Source organism: Phalacrocorax carbo, chromosome 10 (assembly GCF_963921805.1).
Source record: "Phalacrocorax carbo chromosome 10, bPhaCar2.1, whole genome shotgun sequence".
Classification (NCBI taxonomy): Eukaryota; Metazoa; Chordata; class Aves; order Suliformes; family Phalacrocoracidae; genus Phalacrocorax; species Phalacrocorax carbo.
In genome coordinates, this window is record NC_087522.1 from 9,182,968 (window position 1) to 9,204,271 (window position 21,304).

General features: G+C 41.3%; 2 protein-coding genes across 3 annotated transcripts; one reads left to right on the forward strand and one right to left on the reverse strand.

Annotated features, from left to right (window-relative positions):
* The first annotated feature begins 28 nt into the window (after positions 1-28).
* Positions 29-12,016, forward strand: CRYM (crystallin mu). Of its 2 annotated transcripts, none has more exons than XM_064461750.1 (8): positions 29-216; positions 793-943; positions 1,993-2,055; positions 4,861-4,962; positions 5,509-5,692; positions 7,933-8,054; positions 8,954-9,038; positions 9,675-12,016. In XM_064461750.1, the coding sequence occupies exons 2-8, from the start codon at positions 806-808 to the stop codon at positions 9,737-9,739; spliced, it is 759 nt and encodes a 252-aa protein (XP_064317820.1). In that variant the 5' UTR covers positions 29-216; positions 793-805; the 3' UTR covers positions 9,740-12,016. The 2 variants fall into 2 exon arrangements, with proteins under 2 accessions (XP_064317820.1, XP_064317819.1); XM_064461749.1 differs by lacking the exon at positions 29-216 and adding an exon at positions 292-503.
* Positions 12,017-14,436: 2,420 nt separating this feature from the next.
* On the reverse strand, positions 14,437-19,725 carry ANKS4B (ankyrin repeat and sterile alpha motif domain containing 4B). The gene is made up of 2 exons (XM_009508995.2): positions 19,469-19,725; positions 14,437-16,148 (listed from the first exon to the last, which is right to left on the reverse strand). The coding sequence occupies exons 1-2, from the start codon at positions 19,630-19,632 to the stop codon at positions 15,071-15,073; spliced, it is 1,242 nt and encodes a 413-aa protein (XP_009507290.1). The 5' UTR covers positions 19,633-19,725; the 3' UTR covers positions 14,437-15,070.
* Positions 19,726-21,304: the final 1,579 nt, after the last annotated feature.

Genomic DNA, 21,304 nt, shown 5'->3' on the forward strand with positions numbered 1-21,304 from the left:
TCCCGGTCACCGGGACGGGACGGGACGGGACGGGACGGGACAGGCCAGGCTAGTCTGGGGTGGGGTGGCTGTTGCGCCCCTCGGGGCGTGGGGTGCCGGTGATGCCTCCGGGCTGTACCCGACCGTAAAGAAATCACGGCAAACTCATTTCGCATTGTTCGCAGCCACCCGGTCCCCGCGGCGGTGCCTGAGGAGGAGCGGCGGCGGGGCCTGAGGGTGGGCGGCGGGGCGGTGCGGGGCCGGGCCGGGGGGCGGGAGCGTCCCGCCGAGTACTTAGCGGCGGGGCGGTACAAGGTGCCGCAGTCTCGTCTGCTTCGGCCGGTGCTCGCCATGGGCTCGGCTCCGCCCGCCTTCATCGGGGCGGAGGAGGTGGAGAAGCACCTGCACCGGGCCAGCCTCCTGCTCCCGGGGCTGGAGGCCGCCCTGGCCAACTTCTCGGCGGGCGCGGCGGGGGGGGTGGCGCAGCCCCTGCGCACCGTGGTGCCGGTGCGGCGGCACGGCGGGTGAGAAGGCGGCGGCGGGGCTGCGCGCCCGGCGGCGGGGTGGCCGCTGGGAGGGGGCGGCCCGGCCCGTGGAGCCCTGGGGGGCGGCGGGGAGATGCCGCCGCCGGAGCGGGCAACGGGGCTGGCGGCAACGGGGGGCTGGCCTTGGAGGGAGCGGTAGAAGGAATCGGAGCGTCGGAAAAATGTCCTTGGTGCCGAGTTACCGATTAACTGGTCAGCAGCCGTGTGGCGGTGGCCGTGGGCTGCCATGCTAAAGGTATGAAAGTAACAGAGGTGATTCTCCTGCCAGGTTCCTGGGGGTCATGCCGGCTTACAGTGCCGCAGACGATGCTCTGACAACCAAGTTGGTGACTTTTTATGAGCACAAGAAGGATTCCTCCGTCCCTTCTCATCAAGCGACTGTCCTCTTATTTGACCCCAGAAACGGTTCTTTAAAAGCCGTAAGTTTCATGCGTGCTTCTGCGTTCTCTGTTAATGCTCTGTCCGATCTCCCTTCTGATCCTCAGAAGCTGGAGCTGGCGTGAATTAGTCTGAGTTAATGAAAATGTGTTTGTGCCAAATAAGGATTTGGCATAAAACCTTATTTCTTTCATATGTGTTGAACTGTACTCTGTTTGCTCTTTATGGCTACTTATGATTTGAAGGGAATCTGATGGCTCACAGGGTGACTGGAAGAGACAAATGGTTGGGAAAAGTTTGCCTTGTATTTGAAAGGGTGAAAAACTGATTAAAGAATTGATCTTGAACCATCTTAAGTTAAATCTAAAGAGATTTACAATTGGTATAACAGGGATTAGTATTCAGGGTCTGATTTTTTTATTGTTTGTTGGTTTAAAGGATTTAAGAATTTTCTGAGAACATTGACTGTTTTCATTACACTTCAGTAATAATTATTATTAAAGGACCAAAAACTGGCCAAAAAAACTGTATTGGGCTTTTATTCCTAAACTGTACCGGAAAGCATGTCAGCTTTTTAAGCTTCTTAATTCATTTATACACAGTAGCTAATGCACATTGGGGCAGGAGTGCCCCTCTGCGTGTGATACAGATTAAGGGAATTTCATGGTTCCCTGTCAACCCTTTCCACAGACCAAGGCAGTGCAGGACTTGTGAGCACTGCCAGCTTGCACAAGTCCCTGGTCTTACTGGAGTGCAAAATATTGTGGTTATATTGATCCATTCCCTGTGTTGGAGAGCCAGGGAAGTGCCCTGCAGGAAGAGATGTGTGCATTAGGGACAGCTCAGCTCTGGCCAGTTTTCACTCCATTTGTGCTGGTGGAATGCCATGGAAGCACTGGAATAGATGGAGAATCTGCCCACTTTAAATATGATTTTTATATGGCTTATGGTTGCTGTAATAGTAACTACCAGCTTTTCTATTTTATCTGTGCCCTGTAATATCACATAATTCATAAATCAGATTAAAATGGTATTTAGTCTTATTTTGAGTGTTCATTTCAGTCTGTTTGAGCTTTTTTTTTTTTTAAAGGTCCTAGATGGCAGTGTGATTACAGCAAAACGAACAGCTGCAGTTTCTGCGATTGCTACTAAGGTATGTCTTCTGTTTCCTAGATTACAGAATCACAGAATGGTAGGGGTTGGAAGGGACCTCTGGAGATCATCTTGTCCAACCCCCCTGCTTGAGCAGGCACACCCAGAGCAGGGGCACAGGACCACGTCCAGGCAGGGTTTGAATGTCTCCAGGGAAGGGACCCCACAGCCTCCCTGGGCAGCCTGTGCCACTGCTCTGTTACCCTCACAGTAAAGTTTTTTTCACATGTTTAGGTGGAACTTTCTGTGTTCCACCTTGTCCCCATTGCCCCTTGTCCTGTCATATGGCACTACTGAAAAGAGTCTAGACCCATCGTCCTGACACCCACCGTTTAGATATTTATAGGTATTGATGAAATCCCCCTCAGTCTTCTCTTCTCCAGGCTGAGCAAACCCAGGTCTCTCAGCCTTTCATCATAAGGGAGATGTTCCAGTCCCCTGATCATCTTCGTAGCTCTCTGCTGGACTTGGTCAAGCAGTTCCACATCCTTCTTAAACTGGGGGGCCCAAAACTGGATGCAGTACTCCAAATGTGGTCTCACTAGGGCAGAGTAGAGGGGGAGGATAACCTCTCTCGACCTGCTGGCCACACTCCTTTTAATGCATCCCAGGATACCATTGGCCTTCTTGGCCCCAAGGGCACGTTGCTGGCTCAGGGTCAGCTTGTTGTCCACCAGCACTCCCAGGTCCAAACTGGGACAGATTTAGTGGTGTTATATATAAAATAACTAGAAGGAATGATGTAAATGGCTTTCATCAAATACAGCTTTAAATTAGATTTATGATAACATATGTACCTTCAGGGAAAAATTAGAAGTGGAGTTTTCTATTTTGGCCGAGTCATGTCTGACTGTAACACTTTGTGTGTGATTGAAAAAGGAATCTGAGCTATGTTTTTGTGGCTCATTCTGCAGCCTCTTCTGGGAATTTACTGAGGTGTCATCCTCTGTAACTTACTTTCTTTTGTGATTGTCTTAACTTGTTCCTTTACAGCTTTGGGTGATGCAGCTGTGGTGGTAAATTCAGTTTTGTTTAGACATATGTTTTCTGCTATTGGCCCAGGACAGGTGGTTTTACGGGACCTGGAGAAATGGGGGAAAAAAGACATGTTTCCAGGGGGCAGTGTGGGTTTTCCTAAGAAAGATGATGCCCAGGATAGATGGATGTCTTGTCCAGAGGGGTTGGTCTGTCTGTTTTTCTGTTGTCACTGGAAGGTGTCCAGATGACTGTCCCTGACTACAGCCATAAATCTCAGTGTCTAAAGACAGGTGAGGTGTATCTTGCTGTATGTTGCTTTACATCTCTTCAAATTCAGTTGGAAATTGTTGGCTTTGAATTATTTTTTTTTTTTAAACTATATTTGGCTGGGCTGCTAACAGTGGGAGGACAGCAAGTCACAGTCCATTGCACAGCAGGGTTTTTAGTCCTCACCTCAAAGGATGAGGAAATAAGAGGGCCAGAGCTCTGTTTTTCACCCATCAGCTTTGCATCGGACTGAAGGCTGATCTCACCACTTTGTTAGTGGCAGTCTTCGTGCCAGCATGACTCTATCCATGGCAATAGAGCTAAAATGACATAAAATTGGAGTGAAGAACCTGTCCCCAAGAGGTTCCCCTGGTCCAAGGAACAGGACAATTTACAATGGATTCCTTGGACATGAGGTTATAGGACATCATTCATCTCAGCTGTTCTATACTTGGGCAGTTCTGACAGTTTTTACACAGTCAAGGCTCTGCTGGCTTCAAAGGAGCTTGGCTGCTGAAGGGCCTTCAAGATCAGATCCTTCATTGTCGTCTGCTGTTTTGGGAAATTTTCAGGAGTGTTTCAGTTTAGCTCAGTTGTCATCTTGTCCTCTTTATGGCGTTTGCTTTTCAAAGACCCATGTTTCTCCGCAAGAAACCTTTGAAATCAATGCTTCAGAGTCTGAAAAGAACATTAAACAGAGTTCTTGCTACTGAAAAATGAGATCAATGAGGGTTTTTTTTTCAATGTATTTGCAGTAGAATAAGCGTTGAGAGCATAGACAGTTGTAAAGCTTTTTATACAGAAGTGAGTGGCTGCAGCGAACGCATAAACAAGACACAATGATAGCATTGGGCTGCATTCCAGCAGCCCCCTCTTCACCTTTTCCAAGCGCTGGTGAATCACAGGCAAGAACTAAATCAGAAAACCAAAAGCAGTCATAGAACTGAATTTTAATATTTGTTTCTCAGAACCATCCCTATTTTTACAATACCTGATGCATATATATCATGGCTCTTACAGTGCCAAGGTCTGCTTGCGCTATGATTTATGGCTTCAGTGAATTGAAAAAGAAGGGTTTTTTTGTGGCTACCAGAACCAGTTTACCCACACAGCTACCACTTTCAGTACTGATAGCTTTCGGTATTATGAGCCCTGCTTTCAGCCAGAGCAGAACATCAACACTCTGGTTTTACACTTAGTCACCTGGGTGTAATATTTTATATTAACATTAGAGTGTGCCAAGGTGACAGAATTTTCAGTGGCTTATGTTGTTTTGTGTTAAGCCTGAATTTCAAGAGTTGGACAATTCAAAACTGGAATCAAGCCAAGAAGTACTTAGGTGCTATTGATATGAGCTTTTGCATTCTAAAAGAATTATGCATAGTGGTAATTGAAGATTGTTTTATATTTATATGAATCAGTACTAACTTTTGCATAAAAACTTTTTTTTTTAAAGGACTAAGGATACTAGTCTCTTTTTTTAGTATTTTGATATATATTTGTCATATCTGTTAATATGTTGTCTTTACATACTTTTTTTTTTATATTTGGTACTGTTTAGTTGTTAATGCCAGCTTTTGCAGAAGTGCTGTGCATTTTGGGAGCTGGTGTTCAAGCATATAGCCATTATGATATCTTCATGGAGCTGTTCACATTTAAAGAGGTAATTGACACATTGTAACAGGATGCATCTATTTTCCTCTATTGTGTTTCAAGAGCACTTAATATAAATAAACCATACTACAGCCAATGAAGTCAACGGATTTATCATATTTTGATTCTGTTTTTACAGAACCCAGGAACACTCTGAAGAGCTGTAGAACTTGCTCAAATGTTAGTCTTTAGAAAAAAAAAGGGCGGGGGGGGAGCTGGAGACAAAGCTGAGTTTCACATGGCTTTTTCTCCCTGAGAAAATCCTACTATATATGCCATATTTGCATAAGCTTTCTGTGACTTTCCCTTAAATACACTTACTGGAAATAGCTGTATTTTGTAAATACAGCTGTTATTCTGGCATCACAAAACAGTCATGTAAATTTAGCTGTGCACATGTGAAATTTAGTTGCTTATATGACAAGAACATTAAAGGGAAAAACCGGACATTTAGGATACATATAATTATCTGCTGAAAACTGAAACAGTGTTCTGTTTCTGCAGGAGAAATTCTCTAAACTAATCTGTTTGGTTTTTTTTTTTTTTTCCCTTGAAGGTCAGGATATGGAATCGCACCAAAGAGAATGCGGTGAAGTTCGCTAATTCAGTTAACGGTCCAGTGCAGGTCTGCTCTTCTGCTCAGGAGGCAGTTACTGGGGCCGATGTGATTATAACAGTCACTATGGCAACAACACCAATTTTATTTGGAGACTGGGTAAAACCAGGTGCTCATATCAATGGTATGCTATGTTTTCATCGTTCAAAGGATGTATTTATTACCACATTGTTTAGCATCAAAAACTGTTGAAAAGCAATACTCTGTGCATCTCGGAATGAATATTCTTTCCATTTTGACTTTTCCCTTTTAGCGAGGTTCACTTTTCCCAACCCTGACTCCTGCATATTCCAGAACTGGATGGTTGCTGGAGCATGGGATATGCTTTTTTCCCCTAGTGGTGCATTGTCTTTGCTACCATGTTGTCACTTGACACTTGCCTTGCTCTCTATTTAAATAGCCCATACAAAGATGTTCTTTCCAAAGTGATTCGTGCTCATTCTACTTTTTCCCAATTTTGTAAGCTCTTCTGTTACTTATTGGGTGATCACATTGATTTTTATTTTTTCTTTTTTTTTCCCCCTGCCTTGTAATGCTGTTGCCACACTATCATTTGGAATTTCTGGACATGCCCATACTTGCTGATTTTATTAATTGTATGTCAGGTTCAGATGACTTTGCACCTTCCAAATAGCATGGCAATAAGACAAAAGTTACTTGTCAAAGGGAACAGTTTAAAGGAAGGTCCCACATTCCAGCAGCATCCTACCAATTTTTCAAACTCAGTTTAGTCCTTTGTCAGTAAATATAGTTGTTTCTGTTATGTCATGGAATGGAAGCCAGAAGTGCCACCAAAATCAATTAAGGTGTCCAGTCACTGAGGCGACACATACACATAGACCCTTTTCTCCCCTGCATTGAGGCGTTTGTGCTGTTTGAAGAGGCATTCAGGCAATGTGGAATTTATTATTCCATAATGGTTGGATGCTTTTTTAAAAGCATGTGACTACAGCATAACAACTGTTTTATTTTATATATATATTATTTTTTTAGCCTGTAACAAGTTCATAGTGGTCTTGCTATATTTAACAAGTTGAGCTCCTTGATTTAGGATAGAATTAGACTAGATAAGTGAATTAAACTAGATAAGTTAAAATCTATAACCTGCTCAACTTGTACTGCTTATAAAGTTACAAGGAAATAACAGAAGGCTATAGGTTTAAAAACCCTAACTGGTATCACTGAACTCTGTCTGCCTGTGCAAATCTTTGCTGCACAATGTTTTGGTTCTCATCTGTTCAGGATAATTGAGGGATTCTTCAAATCTTATTTTCCCTATAGACACATAAAAAACACAGTCTGGATCAAATGAAAGGACTATAAAATTCAGGGCATTTGGTAATGATCTGATGAAATACAAGGGCACAAGAGAGAATGGACAAAGGAAGACAATTTTCTTATGCCTCAGCTACCCAGAGTTTGCTGACAAGGATATTCTACTGAAAAATCAAATATTAATGTTTTAGAGGAACTATATTGGGTGTCAACTCTGTTTAAAAACTAAAAAGCCACAAAAACCTGTTAATTTGGCAGTCAGAGTTTACTGTTTGTCTGCAGTAGACTTGCAGTCTGTATAACCTTATCTTGTCCAAGCTGCATTACCAAATGATTCAAGTTTATTCTAATTGTGCCTTCTGTAACCAGAATAGAGTAATTGTGTCACACGTTATCAGTGTCATTTTCAAGGCTCCTAGCAAAGGCTGTTTGTTTTGTAGCTATACATAGTTACACATACCTTTGTTTCTTGTGTTGATATGAGGTGATGAAGGGCTAAGCAGAGCTACTTCCCCTTCTCTTCTCTGTTCACATTATTTGGAAGGAGCAGGTTGACTAGTGTACCAAAGAGGTAAAACAGTGCCAGCAAAGATGCTCACTTCTACTTCCTGAAGAGATGCAGTGTAATGCTTCAGTAGGATGAAATGCAACAGCCAATTGGTTCCAGTTGTTCTGGCTGTGCTGATGGGGAATGTAAGACTTTTGTCTGCAGCAGTATCTGCATGACTAGAGATGAAGGATGCCGTACACTTTAATGAGCTGTAATGTGGGGGGCTGGGCCCAATGTCATCCTTCATTGACATCAGTGGAAATTTAGGGGGTTAACACCTTAAAGAAACAGGGCATATTTATGTCAGCGTTAAAGCTGAGGCCAGGTTGAGAAAAATCCACGCTTCTTCCCAGTTCTTCAGGCACATCCTAAATATTTTTCTTGTTTTATCAATCAACGTGTCTCCAGTGCTAACATCAGTTTGTGTATTACACTTCCACAATAATGTCCATTGTTACTTCACAAATGTCTTTTGGACAAAACGTGGTTTGTATTTGTTTTAAACATTCCTCCCAGGTTCATCAGTTTTATTTTTTTAGCTGTTGGAGCAAGCAGACCTGACTGGAGGGAACTGGATGATGAACTGATGAAGAATTCTGTGCTGTTTGTGGATTCCAGAGAAGCTGCTCTTACAGAATCAGGAGATGTTATATTATCAGGGGTAAGACTTTCTTAAATTACGGACTTTATTTTTGTGGCAATTGGCTTGCATTTGAAATGAGTTGGTACTTATGATATGCTATGCTGAACCTTTTTAGAGCATCAAAAGTAGTTGTTAACACTTTCAAGGCACAGGCTGAAAGATAAACTGGCTTCAAACTGAGGCTTCTATATGCCTATGCCAAAACCATGCAACCTAAGTACCAACTATTCATTACATGGCACCATATTGTAGTAGCATGTTTTCAGCGTTGGCCTTTCTGTACAAAAACAAAGTATTGGTTTTGAAAGACCTACATTTCCTGCACTATTTGGTAGTTATGTTAAATATTTTTCATATCTATTTGTTAAACCTGTAACTTTCCTCCCATAATATTTCAGTGTGATTGACACACATCAGGCTTCTAGAGAATGGATGACAGAAGCCAAGCAGACAGTTAGGGATCTGCAGAAATTTGATAGCGGGGGCTTTGCAGGGGCTTTTTTAGTTTTAATGGAGGTTTCTTTTTTTTTTTATTCCCCCCCACCATTTCAATTTTTTTTTGCAGAACAAATATGGTTTCCACTTTTGAGGCTTAACATCAGAGGTCCAGATATGGTAAGGTGTCTGGAACCCCATGTGTTTTGTTGGATAAGCAACAAGCTATCCACTGTAATTTGCTGACTGAGGAAAGTCTGTCAGCTGTATCTCTATGAAAACCGTTCCACTCCTCTCTGATTTCTGTCCGGTTTCTCTATTATTTGTCTGAAAACTCATCTGCTTCAACATGGAAAGGAATCAGTTCTGGGACAGTAGAACTGAAGGAGTACGTTTTTTTTGAAGTCACTCAGAAAAGAAGTTTTTCTCTTAACATATGTATGGATATTATGTTTTTGAATAAATGTGTATTTGTTTTACAGGCAGAGATTTTTGCTGAGCTGGGAGAGGTATTGAAGGGTACAAAACCAGCCCTGCCTGAGAAAACAACAGTATTTAAATCGCTGGGTAAGAACAACCTCTCCTGTGTACCAGTCTGACATAAAACAATGCCTTGTTATTTATTAGGCCCTCCAAGCGTGGGAAAGCTGCTGATCATCTTCAGAACTACTGTGGCAATGCACTGTCCAGAAGAAACTAGAACGTGATTTGCATGTTCCCTTTTTATTTCCCTTTTTATTTATCTAGCAGAACTGATGTAATGAAAAGTGATAGGAAAGCAAACAAACAATAGGAAGAAGTACATTTTTCCATTTCACAATTGTTCAACGTGACTGCAGCGTTTATTAATACAGCTCCAGCTCAAATACGGTGCTGTTACACGCCTGAAGTCTGTCTGACCTACAATGTGGCAGTGTACTGTGGAGTTGGAGTTGCTGGTTGGGGGAAAGAGTTCTGAAAGGGCCAAGTTGTGATATGAACACTGAAAATTAGATTCATAATACTACATTAACTTCATATAGCACACTTAACAGTTATATGAAGGCTATAAACTTTGAATGTAACACTATAGGTGTTTGGGATGGGGAACGATTTCTGTTCCTGTCCAGTTAGATAATTTTGTGAGTCCTTCTGTTCCTTTCTGAAGCTAAATTATTTTTACAGCTGAAGAACTGTTTGAAGGTGACTTTAATTCTTTTTCAGGGATGGCGGTTGAAGATACAATAGCAGCAAAATTTGTTTATGACTCATGGTCAGCTGGTAACTAAAGAGAAGCCTACAGTGCCAACGAGGCCAAGAAAACTGTTTGCACTTAGTTTCCTTGGATCTTTTGTTAATAAGAGGCACCAATCCTATCTGAATGTGGCCCTTCTAGAACATTCAAGAATGAAAAGTAAAATTTTAGCAGTACACTAATTTCTACAGTATTCTAATGGCAAGTATTAGATACCTGCAGTGTTACTAATAAATGTATGTCATGTAAGAGCAAGTATTAGATGTTTGCAGTGATACTAACAAGTATTTTTACATATTTTGGTATAATTCTGGAATCAATGCTGTTCCTCCCTAATTATTTATGTAGCAGAAATCTGTAGGTGTATTTTGTGTTTTTAGAGAGGTAATTCATACTGGAGTAAAATACATCGGTTCAGAGAATGGACTCTGGCATCCTGTTTACCTGTGATAGTACTTTAAACACAACTGTGGGTTTCAGCGCTACTCTGACAGTAATCTAGCCTTCAGTCTCTCCTGAAGGGAATCCACCCCTGACTCCTGGCCACCCCCTCCCTTCCAGCTCGGACTGGGATCTGGAAGTCACTGTCCTTACTTTCAGCCCCTCACAATCTTCCTTCTCTGCCCTCAGAACCAATGGTTATTCATTGAAGAGCACACTCCTGAGTGGGAATTTATATAAATAATGATGCCTCCATACAGTTAGATTCCTGTCTGTTTTTGCAAAAGGCCTGGCTTAGGAAGACTTAAGAGTGCAAAACAATCAGAGCTAATATTATGTACATTTTAAACTGAGGGGAAACTATACTCAATACCTCCCTTAGTACATTCCTGAGTAGGATATTGCCATTTTCATACTGCAAGGAGTCACCCAAAATGTGCTAAAAATCTGGTTTTATCTTTTTTAATCTGTATTCTGTGGGGAGATTTTTTTGTTATTAATCTATTGTGTTTATAAGTTCTTTTTCTAAGCTTCTGGAAGATTTGAACTGTGCAAATTGATTTTGGTAGGATAAACTTAAAGTATATAGGCAAATATTTTTCACCTTGGCTGTACTATGCATCAAGTGGTAATTGTTCTTTTATCCCAGAGAGTATTTGCTGGGGCAGGAATTGCCATGATCCTTTCTTGGCGGAGGAACCCAGTTATGTTCTACATAATGATAAGTTCCAGTTTTGTGCTGTTACACAACCGCCTTACAGAAGATTGAGCGTCTGCTGAAAAATAGCTATAGCCCTGGAAACAAATTCCTGGCTCAGGCTAGAGCTGTGCCTTATGAAATTTCATTTCTACTTACATATTACTTCATGCAGGCTATTAAGTGCTTCTTCACTCTGTGGAAGGATTAGATGACATGGTCATTCTATACTGATGTCAGTAGAATATGGCAGAGCAATGGGAAGGAGGTTCAGAAGCAGTTAATGTTAAAGCCCGTGATGGTGCATAAGTAAGTATAACAGAGGTTAATGAGTACAGTGTAGGTGTGACATAAATAGTACTCCAAGTTATAAGCCTGGTGTAAACTAGTTGGAAAAAAGAAGTAAGTGACAGTTTGTAATTTGCAGAGTTTTAGCATGGAAGGGTACCAGAGTAGTGAATAGGGCCAAAGGATGTGCTTGTGTGGACAGAAATCTATCTCTGTTGACTTTGTTTATATCAGCAGAAACAAGAACAGAAATTCTCTAAGCTTTTGCATTTTTAATTGTAGCAAAATTACCCTTGTATTTTTACATGTGTTTTTCCTTCTGTGTCATTTCTGAAGTGTTCAGAAATGTATGTGTTGACTTAGCCTGTTACTTGAGCAATTTGTAACTCCATTAGTGTGAGACAAACGTGACAGCCATCAATGCTTCTGTACAGTTCTTAAATTATGGAACTTGCACTTCCTGTTTGTGACAATATTATCCCAGTTCTGTGCCTGTGGAAAACAAGGTTTGTAACTTGAAGCGAGACGCAGTGTTTGGGAAGAAGACAAATGCAGTTTTCACATGTACTCTTCTACAGACTATGCACTTTAAAAGTAGATGGAACTAGTCCAAAAACCTGGTTCTGAAAACCCACAGTGTTCTTGGATTTCAGTGGCAATAGGAGGTTCTGGGAGTCTGGCTTCAGCCTTGTACCTCTGAATTCATGAAGAGGATTTGATCCAACTACAATGGGAGTTGCTTGGATGCCGTCTTTAGATTTTTTTGAGGGGAAATAATAACCTTAATTTCCATGTTTCCTTCTCTTACAAATCAGTCTCAAGAAATTGTGTAACTTGCATTTATGTTAAAATTAAATAGATACTGCTGTTTTGCTTTGACTTTCATTTTTGTTGTCATGGTTTAACCCCAGTCATTGACTAAGCACCATCCAGCTGCTTGCTCACTCCCCCCCACCCCAGTGGGATTGGGGAGAGAATCAGAAGGGCAGAAGTAGGAAAACTCGTGGGTTGAGATAAGAAGAATTTCATTAATAATTAAAATATAATAATGTAAAAGAAAAGAGAGAGAGAGGTGAAACCCAGGGAAAAAAATAAGTGATGCAACTGCTTACTACCTGCTGACTGACACCCTGCCAGTCCCTGAGCTGCAATTGCTGCCCACTCCCCCAGTTAATATACTGGGCATGATGTCATATGGTATGAAATATCCCTTTGGCCATGTTGGATCAGGTGTCTTGGCTGTGCCCCCTCCCCTCTCAGCTTCTTGTGCACCCGGCAGAGCATGGGGAGCTGGAAAAGTCCTTGACTAGTGTAAGCACTGAAACCAGGACAGCTGTCCATTACTTTTGTTTTGGATGGCTTTTTTTTTTTTGACAATGAGGAATAAAGTATTCAAGTTGTTGCAGTGACTACTTCCTCAGTAAATGTGATCACTGAATGTAAAGGGGAAAATAAATTGAGGCTGCCTTGCTTTGCTGTGATACTCATGTTTGTGGTTGTTATTGCATGCTGCACGTTCCCTGCTCTTGACATTTCTCCAGTGTAGAGTATTAAATCCTCAAGGAAGGAGAATCTTGTACTTGGCAGGGCTGTGATCATGTGTGACCCCTTGGTTTTATGATTTGGGTTGGGATTGCACTGTAAGATTGGATGTGTGATACATAAAGTGTCTCCAACTGAACTGCGCTGTATAAATGTTACTAAGGAATCAGACTTGGGATTCACTAATTTAAATACTTCAAATTATAAAAGAAAGAGAGGCTTTGGTGAAAAAATTTAGAAAACAGCAAAGCCCATAAGTGGAAAAAACTGAAATGTGAGTCATCTTTTTTTATTATTTCCCCCCAAGTAGTTCCACATGGCTGCTTTACACCAGAGGCCAATTTCCAGGACCACCCTGCAAGAAAAGGACTAGCAGTAGAACACTATTATTTTTTTTTTTTCCACATGGCGTGCTCTGGGGCTTCTTATTCAGTCTCTAGATGCAGTTCCAGAAGGACAAGGAACTCCTTCCATAGGACTTGTGCTGTACCTGCGAGCTCCACAGAGTTGCTGTGGATACCTAAGGACATACCAAAATATGCTGGGTGCTTGTGACAGCTGAGTGGATTTATGTGCAGATAGTCTCTGCCATTATCTCTGGTTGTCAGAAGCCACAATAGTCAGGCAGATTTTCAGTGCAATTTAGAGATACTTGGGGCCTATTGCCTAACTGGACAGGTCCCTGATGAGGGATGCCACTCACTGGTGTTTTGGTGGTGTGTTGTGAGCAGGTCACAAGCATTTGGGCAGGTAAAGGACCAAAAATTGCGTCAGTTGTGTGACTGAAAATGACAGGATTTGACCCTTCAAAATCCACTCATCATACACCTTCAAATATGTAAGATTCATCATTTCATTCTTGCTTTGTTAAGCATTTGGAAGTTTCTTAGCCAAAATGAAAACAACCCAGCAGGTTAATAACACAGACCTTGGGGGGATGCTGTCTGGTTTAATTACTGTGCTAAGCACAGCAGTTGTTTAAGGTTGCGCAGAACAGGACTCTGATGTGCCTCATTAATAGAAGAAAATATCAACCTGCTGAAGTACAGGAATCCAAGGAGGAAAGAATGCAGTATAAAGGCCAGCCAAGAAAAGGAATTAGAATATACAAATCAAAGTAACAAGAAGACATGGAAAGAAGGAAGCATGACAAAATAGATTATTAACTAGGATTAGTGTCCACAAATGCAGTATACTCCTAAGGAAAAAATGATAACTAATGGAAAGCTATAAAATTAGATTTAAAGATAAAAGTCCTGCTAATAATTGTGCCTCTAAAATCTGAGATCTTAGGCAGTGCAAGACTGCTACAAGCACCTTATTGGATTCACAAAACTCAACAGGAGTGATTAATTCATATCAGGTACTGCTGTCTTCCCAAGGGAACAGGCCCAAGAGAGATGAAGGGAAGTCTGCTGTGAATGCCCCCAGAGCTTCCACAGGAGCACAGTCTCATTTTCCTTCTCTTTTCTTGAGCTGGGACTGTGTGTTACGTGCAGTTTTCAGGCTAAGGCTGACAACAACCAACAGAAAATGCTGGGTGATAGGAGTTCTGGTTTCTGGGACTTCACATGGAAAATGCACCCTATAGGAAGCAAGCTGAGGATATACCAAAACAGATCAAAAATGTTGAAAATAAAATATCAGCTTCTTGTACTTAAAAGTATTGCAGTCTTGATGCCATTTGGGACACGATGGGTACTGGCAATTGGGTCCAGTCTAATGAGACAAGAGAAAAGAATATACAACTCACACTGAACATCTCTTGGAAAGGTACTTAATATATTTTTAAATTAATATCAATACAGTAGCAAAACACTTCACTGACAAGAGCACAAAACTTGCTGTAAATGAGTCTCATTTACATTCATTCAGAGAGTATTAGAGTCAATAAGTCATAGCTAAAATCAAGATTCAGATGCTATTTCTGACATATCACCAATACCAGGAAGGGAGGTTTGTAGCAATCTAACAGAAGCAAATGGAGAAAACTTAAAGCTCTCAAGCTTTGGGAATGCTCTTTGCATTGTGGTTTTGGAGAAGAGAAGGGCTTTATTAAGTAGTGTAGTGTGCCTGGCCTTCACTAATATTTTAAGTTATTCTGATGAGAAGAAATCCATTACCCGTAAACAGTTCAGGGAGAAAAAGGTTTAAATCTATAGCTTTGGGGTTTTTACCTTCACATTTTTTCTTTTTGGCAGAATATGCTTGAACTAATATCCTGCATACCACAGCCATCAATCCAGAGAGAAAAATCTTTGTCCTTACTGTACTTTCTAAAGCAATTGGTAACCTCTCTGCCTTTTGCTTTAGCAGATATCTGAAAAGTATTTTGTGCTCTTTGGAGAGAGGAAAAGGATGAATCAGTGTGCAGGTTACAGAAACAAGTATGTTTGTTTATAAGCAAGTATCTATAGTCTTTCCAGGGTTCTTGAGTGCTTGTTTTCTTTTATTCATGGCATTCAGTACTTTTTTTCTTGGGCCAAGCTCCATCTGAATGTTCTGTAGATCTTCATCAGAACATAGCATCAGGGCATCTAAATCAATTTTTTCCCTCATTAAGACTGGAAGAAACTCATCCAGCATCTGTGATGCCAGAAATACCTCAAGAGGCGTGTTTTCTGCTTCGTTGTTGTCATCCCAAATGACTTCTTCCTCATGCCAAGGGATATCATCACCATTTTCAACATCACCTTCCCTGCTGTTCTCAGCATTTTCATACTGAAAGAGCTCACTGGACATTTTAAAGCTTATTCCTTCTTTCTCAGAAGACACAGTTCCAGGATTTACATCCGCAGCCAAATGCCTTCCAAATACAATCTTGCCAAGACCTGGCCGCTTAAAAATGGAGACCTGACTGTCATTATCAGAAAAGTTTTTGTCTCCGAGTTCATTCAGTAATTCATCCTCCTCTTTCTCATTGAACAAATGCATCACAGTTCTCCTACCCGTACCATTCTCTTGGTCATTGCTTTGTGTTTCCTGGCTTCTTGTGATGTCAGTTGTCTTTTTTGCCTTCAGTTTGAAGGTATCTTTCAGATTTTTGGAGAAAGGATTTGTTGTATTTGAAGCAAAGAGACTAGGCAACTTTACTCTGGAGTGTGTCCCTCTGGAAGAATTTACTGTGCCAACCTTTTCTTTGATATAATTCCGGTTCATTTCATGCTGGTGTTTCTCTTGGCGCTTCTCACATTCCTTGATTTGTTTCTCCACATTCCTCTGGGCCTGTGCTTTGAGTTTGGAGACCTTCTTTGGGTTCAGCATATTCTGCTCGGTGGCAGCTTGGTCCAGGATTTGGACACATTCAGTGCGGTCTCTGCTGGCAGCCGCCTCCAGAGGAGTGCGGAGGTCATTGTCTAAAGCAAATATATTGGCACCGAAGTTGATCAAAAAAGAAACACAATGGATGTGACCATTGCAAGCGGCGTGGTGGAGAGGAGTGTTTCCCCAGATGTCACACTTGTCTGGATCACCTCTGAGAAGGAAAATAGCATACAGTGAGCTGGATGTACTCATGCATAGCAGTGCAGTGGGATTGAACAGATACTAAATGTTTAGCTCAGCTTTGCTTTGAAGAGTACAGCCCAATGCAAGTGAGTCAGCTTAGCTCCATCCTCTAGAATGGTGCTGCATCTACTTCCACGAGCACTGAGTTTGGCTGTGTCTGTGGCATAAGCTCTAAATCCTGCCTGTCTGTGGGCTCAGGCTTCAACTCAGACTCATGGGAATTAATGGCAAAATTGTTTCGATAGCTTTTTGGTGGAATATTTTAAAGGCTTTTTGGTGACTGTTCCCTTTTACATGTCAAATGCAGGGACAATATTAGGAGGATTCTTTGTTGGCCACAGTGATATATATTTAGCGAGCCCTTGCTGTAATGTTTTTGGTAGATAATACATAAATGATTAGGAATATAGCCCTGATTTCACATTTGTCTCCATTGCTATTAGATTAAGCTCAGAGAGATGCCCGTTGTTTTTCTTCAGCTCTTTTGTCCTCCTTAAGCTGCTTTGCTCATGGGGTTTGAAAAGCAGAAGCTCATTTGAAAATAAAATACCACATCTTTTCAATTGAATTTAAAGCCAGTGAAAATTGTTTTTCTTTTTAACTCTTGCACTGACTTCACACTGAGCTGCTGCCTGCAGATGAGAATCAGCTTGAATCTTTTAATTCATATTTGGCAGGATCAACATTAGCAATGGTTCAGAACAGGACTTGACTCATCTGTGGCCAATAACCAAGGCAGCCACAGTAGCCCAAAATCATTAATAACCTCAGAGCCAGGGGCCAAATTTACAAGAATTTCTGCTCTTGGGCGTTTAAACATTTCAGTGTGTTGGCTATTTGTTCCATGGCAGCTGTACTATGAAAGAAATGGTACATCCTATCACAAACTGTCCTTCAGGCATTGATTGCTGGCTTTGAGTATCTCTGAAGAAAAGCACTAACATATTTGTTGAGGGCCAAATCTGAAAACATCCTTCAGCCTGAAATGCCACAGGCAAGAGAGAGTTCAGGAGTTCCCGCAAAGCTGAGACACGGAGCTGCTCGCATTGAGAAACAATGGCAAGTCTGAGCGTGCCAGGCTGTGAGAGCGCAGGCATTTCTACAAGGAGGTGGCAGCTGAGGATCAGAGTTTCTCCACTTAGACATATGGAAACCATGTGTACATATTTCTGCTTTAGTGGCTCTGCCCTGGGGAACTGCCAGACTGCGGCTGAGCGTGCCAGATTCCTTAATTCCCATGTTAGCAAACCGGCTGCGTTATCCTGAGCCTTGGGAGCGCCGGGACATCCATCCTCCCACAGGTCCCTTCATAGCTGCTTGTGGTCTCTTTCCCCCATGGAGCCTGCCAGCCTTTGAGCCTCAAACTGACAAACTAGACTGTCTGTTCTCAGCTCAGTGGGACTCTGGATAAGGTTTGACATCTACTTGGGCTTCTCATACTCCTGTTTTCCCTCCTTTCCCAAGAAAGAAGCTCACACAAAAAAGAGCAGAACTGCTACTTGGTCTTGCCTTTATTCATGTACCTGCACAGCAAGCAGAGAAAACTTCTCTTGGTGCCTGGGAAACTAAACTATTTCAAGATGAAAGGGGTTTATTGTTAGTATTGCTACATTTTCCAAGGGCTGAACGTGTTGCAATTTTTAGTCCTAAAATCTGCAACCACTCTGAAGAAAATCTCCCTGTATCTCAGTGCGTTTGTTAGAAAACCTCTTCAAGGAAAGGATGAATTTGTTAAAAATAATTAAAATACTTTCTCACAAAAAAACGTTAACTGACTGACTGCAGAACAGATTGAATGTCTCCCAAAATTCAGCTTCTCCCAAGAAAACCAGTGAGACTACAGCTATATCTCTGACAGCCCCACCTTGCTGATTGTGTCAAGAGATCTTGGATTAAAATAGAGGTGAATGCATATGTTTGAAGATTTTGAGGACAATACTGTGCCAAAGCTGTCTCTACCAAGAAAGAGTTAGAAATATGTTAAATGACAAATACATAGAAATTCTGATCTTTGTGTCATCCTCTGTGACTTCTATCAGCTTATATGGTAGAAGACATATTTTTCACTCAAATTTTGAAAAAAAATGATTTTGTTATTTATTCCTTATCTTATTGTTCTGTGTTCTAGGTATTCAGGGACAAACCTTTATTGACGTGAGGTATTTCCTTGGAGCTGCCTTAATTATGTGAGTTGAAAAACTGTCAATCTATTTTTGCTTCTCCTGAACACAGCAATAACCATGCAGTCCAAAGGTCTTTTTTATTGTGTTATCACAGCCACACCTGAGCTTAATGGTCTATAAAGCAAATCTATGAAAAACTGATTTTTATTCCATATTTTCAATTCTATTTTTAATAAAAGAAAACTCAGATACATCAAAATAGTTATTCAACTTTTCCCTCCAATCTTCTTTAAACTATTATGATTGAAAATATGGGTCAACTTAGCCTTCATCTCATCCCAGAAAGAATATTTTATTGACTGTATCTCTGCACAGGAGCAGATTTTCTTCTGTTCGATCTTATTACAGAATCACAGCTTAAAAGGTAGGCTCCAAGCAAGAGAGTATGGAGGTTGGGGAGGTAATTACCATTTCAATAATACATTTTAAGCATGTAGTACATTTAAATTATACCAAACAGATATATTACTATTAGAAAACAAACCTGTAGAAAACCTTCCTTTACTTTTAAATTTTTTTTTTCAGGATTGCAAGTATCGTACCCCAGCTTCTGAGACAGTATTATAATTTTTTATCATGACGGTAGTTGCTAATACTATAAAAAGCAGAGAAATAACAATTTCTGATGTTATGGTCTCAAAACTATCAGGTGTGACTTGCCTCTGGAAAGTATTAAACCATCACAGGTGTCTACTAACTACACTTTGGAAGCAAATACGAGAGATTTTTTGCTAAAAATGTTTCAAACAATGCATTTCTCTAGCCCCAATTTCAAAGACATGTTATCACCAAAGGTTGTTATTCAACTTCTCCATTACAGTGAGATGAAGTCCCAGGGCCCTGCTCCTACTAACCACTCCCTGCAGACTCTGTGTATGAGATCGTCCTGCTGATGCCGACGTGGCTTCACCGACTGCACCTACAGACCTGTTCACAGGTGCTGGGCCGTTGCAAATGAAGAGAAACAATTCTTGACAATGCATTGAAAGAACTGACCATGACTTTCAGCCTTTTGGGTCTGAGGTCATCGAGGCATTAGAAAAAACGACACACTAATTATCGTTGTAAGCCACAAGCTTTAAGCAGTGGAGGCTGATTGACTTACCCCCTCCGACATATGACTTCCAGAGCTTCTAGATATCCATGGTATGCTGCCAGAAGGGTGGGCGTCATCCCAGCTTCATCTGAAGTATTGAGGTCTTTCCTAGTGGCTTCTTTCAAGAGGCCCAGATTGCCGTCAGCTGCTGCTTTGTGATACCTGCTGGACATTTTCAGTAACGTTTGGTTTCCCAAAGCAGCTCTGAACAATATCCAGACTGTACAGTCACCCTTCCATTACAGGGATAGTTCATTAATGATTACAAGTTGAGACGTCCCCGTGAGGATGGAAATGAGGAGGCAAAGTTCATCCTAGCAAACAACTTATCTGGAGCTCTGCATAGGTAATAAGGCAGTGGCGTGGTGAATGCTTTCATTTTCTGGAAGGTGGCTCTGCCATTAACAATTTGTTGCATAATTCACTATTTAAACAATAGCAGGGATTCATGCACCTTCTCTGTGTCTTTGCCTAACTGTCTGGGAAAACTTCAAAAGGACCTGAACTTCAAAAAAACTTCAAAAAAACTTCAAAAACCTTCAAAAGGCCTTGAATGTTAGTACGACCAGATTTTACCCTAAGTAATAAAGCATCCCGAGTTTTGATAGGATGAAATGCATAAGCAGTTACCTTTACTGGTGAAGTCCTTTGTAACCTTATCATTTACTGTGTTGTTGCATTTAAAAACAAGCCTCTCCCCTGCCAAACTGGGCATATCCATGAAGCTGTTTTGTGTACACAGATTGATGTGTGTATGGAAACAGGTCTGTAGGGACCAGGGTAGTGTTTGGACAAAACCACCAAAAGGTCTGCAAGTCACAGCAGGCAAAATCACAGCCTAGTGTGTGATCCTTTTAACTGCAAATTGCATTTCCTCAGAGGATCTTAAGGCACTTGGCAAAAATAAATTAATCTAACAGGTATTGTAATCTCTGTTTTGGAAGAAGAAGAAAAAAAAAGGTGCAGGATTTCCTCTGGATAGCACAGGGAATTCCAGAAATGGAAACATGATGGGCCTGAACCTGCTGCCCCAGCCTGGGCACTGTGGCCCTTGCCTGGGAACAGATGGGTCCAGTCCCCATCTCACATAACAACTTCTTGCTTTAGAAATTATTTCCTCTGATTTCAGTGGTGTTACGGGCTCCCTCTATGAGTTGAAGCTTATAGAATTAGACCATAATTCCAATTTTTATGTTCAAAAGAATTACTAAGAGAAAACCATGTAAAAGGTTAGTTTTGAAACAGTAGCTGAGAAGAAATCAGTAAGAGACTACCTGCTGCTTAATAAAATGCTGCAGGTTATCTATTATTCTGGTCACATTCACAACAGCTGCCAAATAAATGTTACTTTTTTGTCAAGCTGTTTTCTTTGACTAACTGAATTAACCTGTATCTTAGAGAATCCACCCTCAGCAATTAGCAGTGAGGTTTTGTTGCTTATTATGCCCCTGTTACAGAAGCAGTAGCAATTGCAAACCAAGTGATTGTCCAGAGTCGGTGCAATTACTGAATGGAGTGCCACCTCATTTACTTCCCATAATGCCACCTACGTAATGCAGCAGAGGCCTCTCCAAATGGGCTTTCTCTCTTAATTATTTTAATTAGGGGAGTTGGACAAGATGATCTCCAGTGGTCCCTTCCAACCCTTACCATTCTGTGGTTCTGTGATTTTCTTAGGGATTGAAGAGCTCTTCAGGAACAAACTTGTACCAACATTTTCCTCCATGAGGACAAGGAGAGTCAGTCAGGTCCTGTGACAAGTTTGAATCTTTGAGTAAACGAGTCTAGGTAGGAGTAAACTAAAGCCCTGGTTTTCCTTCTTGTCATCCACAGACGCAGCCATTC

What these genes read in the sequence shown, in the direction of transcription:
- CRYM (XM_064461749.1), top strand. Translation starts at nt 331, where the DNA reads ATGGGCTCGGCTCCGCCCGCCTTCATCGGGGCGGAGGAGGTGGAGAAG. An exon ending in CCGGTGCGGCGGCACGGCGG is followed by an intron (nt 504 to 792) that starts GTGAGAAGGCGG and finishes TTCTCCTGCCAG; the next exon opens with GTTCCTGGGGGTCATGCCGG. An exon ending in TTTCTGCGATTGCTACTAAG is followed by an intron (nt 2,056 to 4,860) that starts GTATGTCTTCTG and finishes GGTACTGTTTAG; the next exon opens with TTGTTAATGCCAGCTTTTGC.
- ANKS4B (XM_009508995.2), bottom strand. Translation starts at nt 19,632, where the DNA reads ATGTCCAGCAGGTATCACAAAGCAGCAGCTGACGGCAATCTGGGCCTC. An exon ending in GAAGTCATATGTCGGAGGGG is followed by an intron (nt 16,149 to 19,468) that starts GTAAGTCAATCA and finishes TTTCCTTCTCAG; the next exon opens with AGGTGATCCAGACAAGTGTG.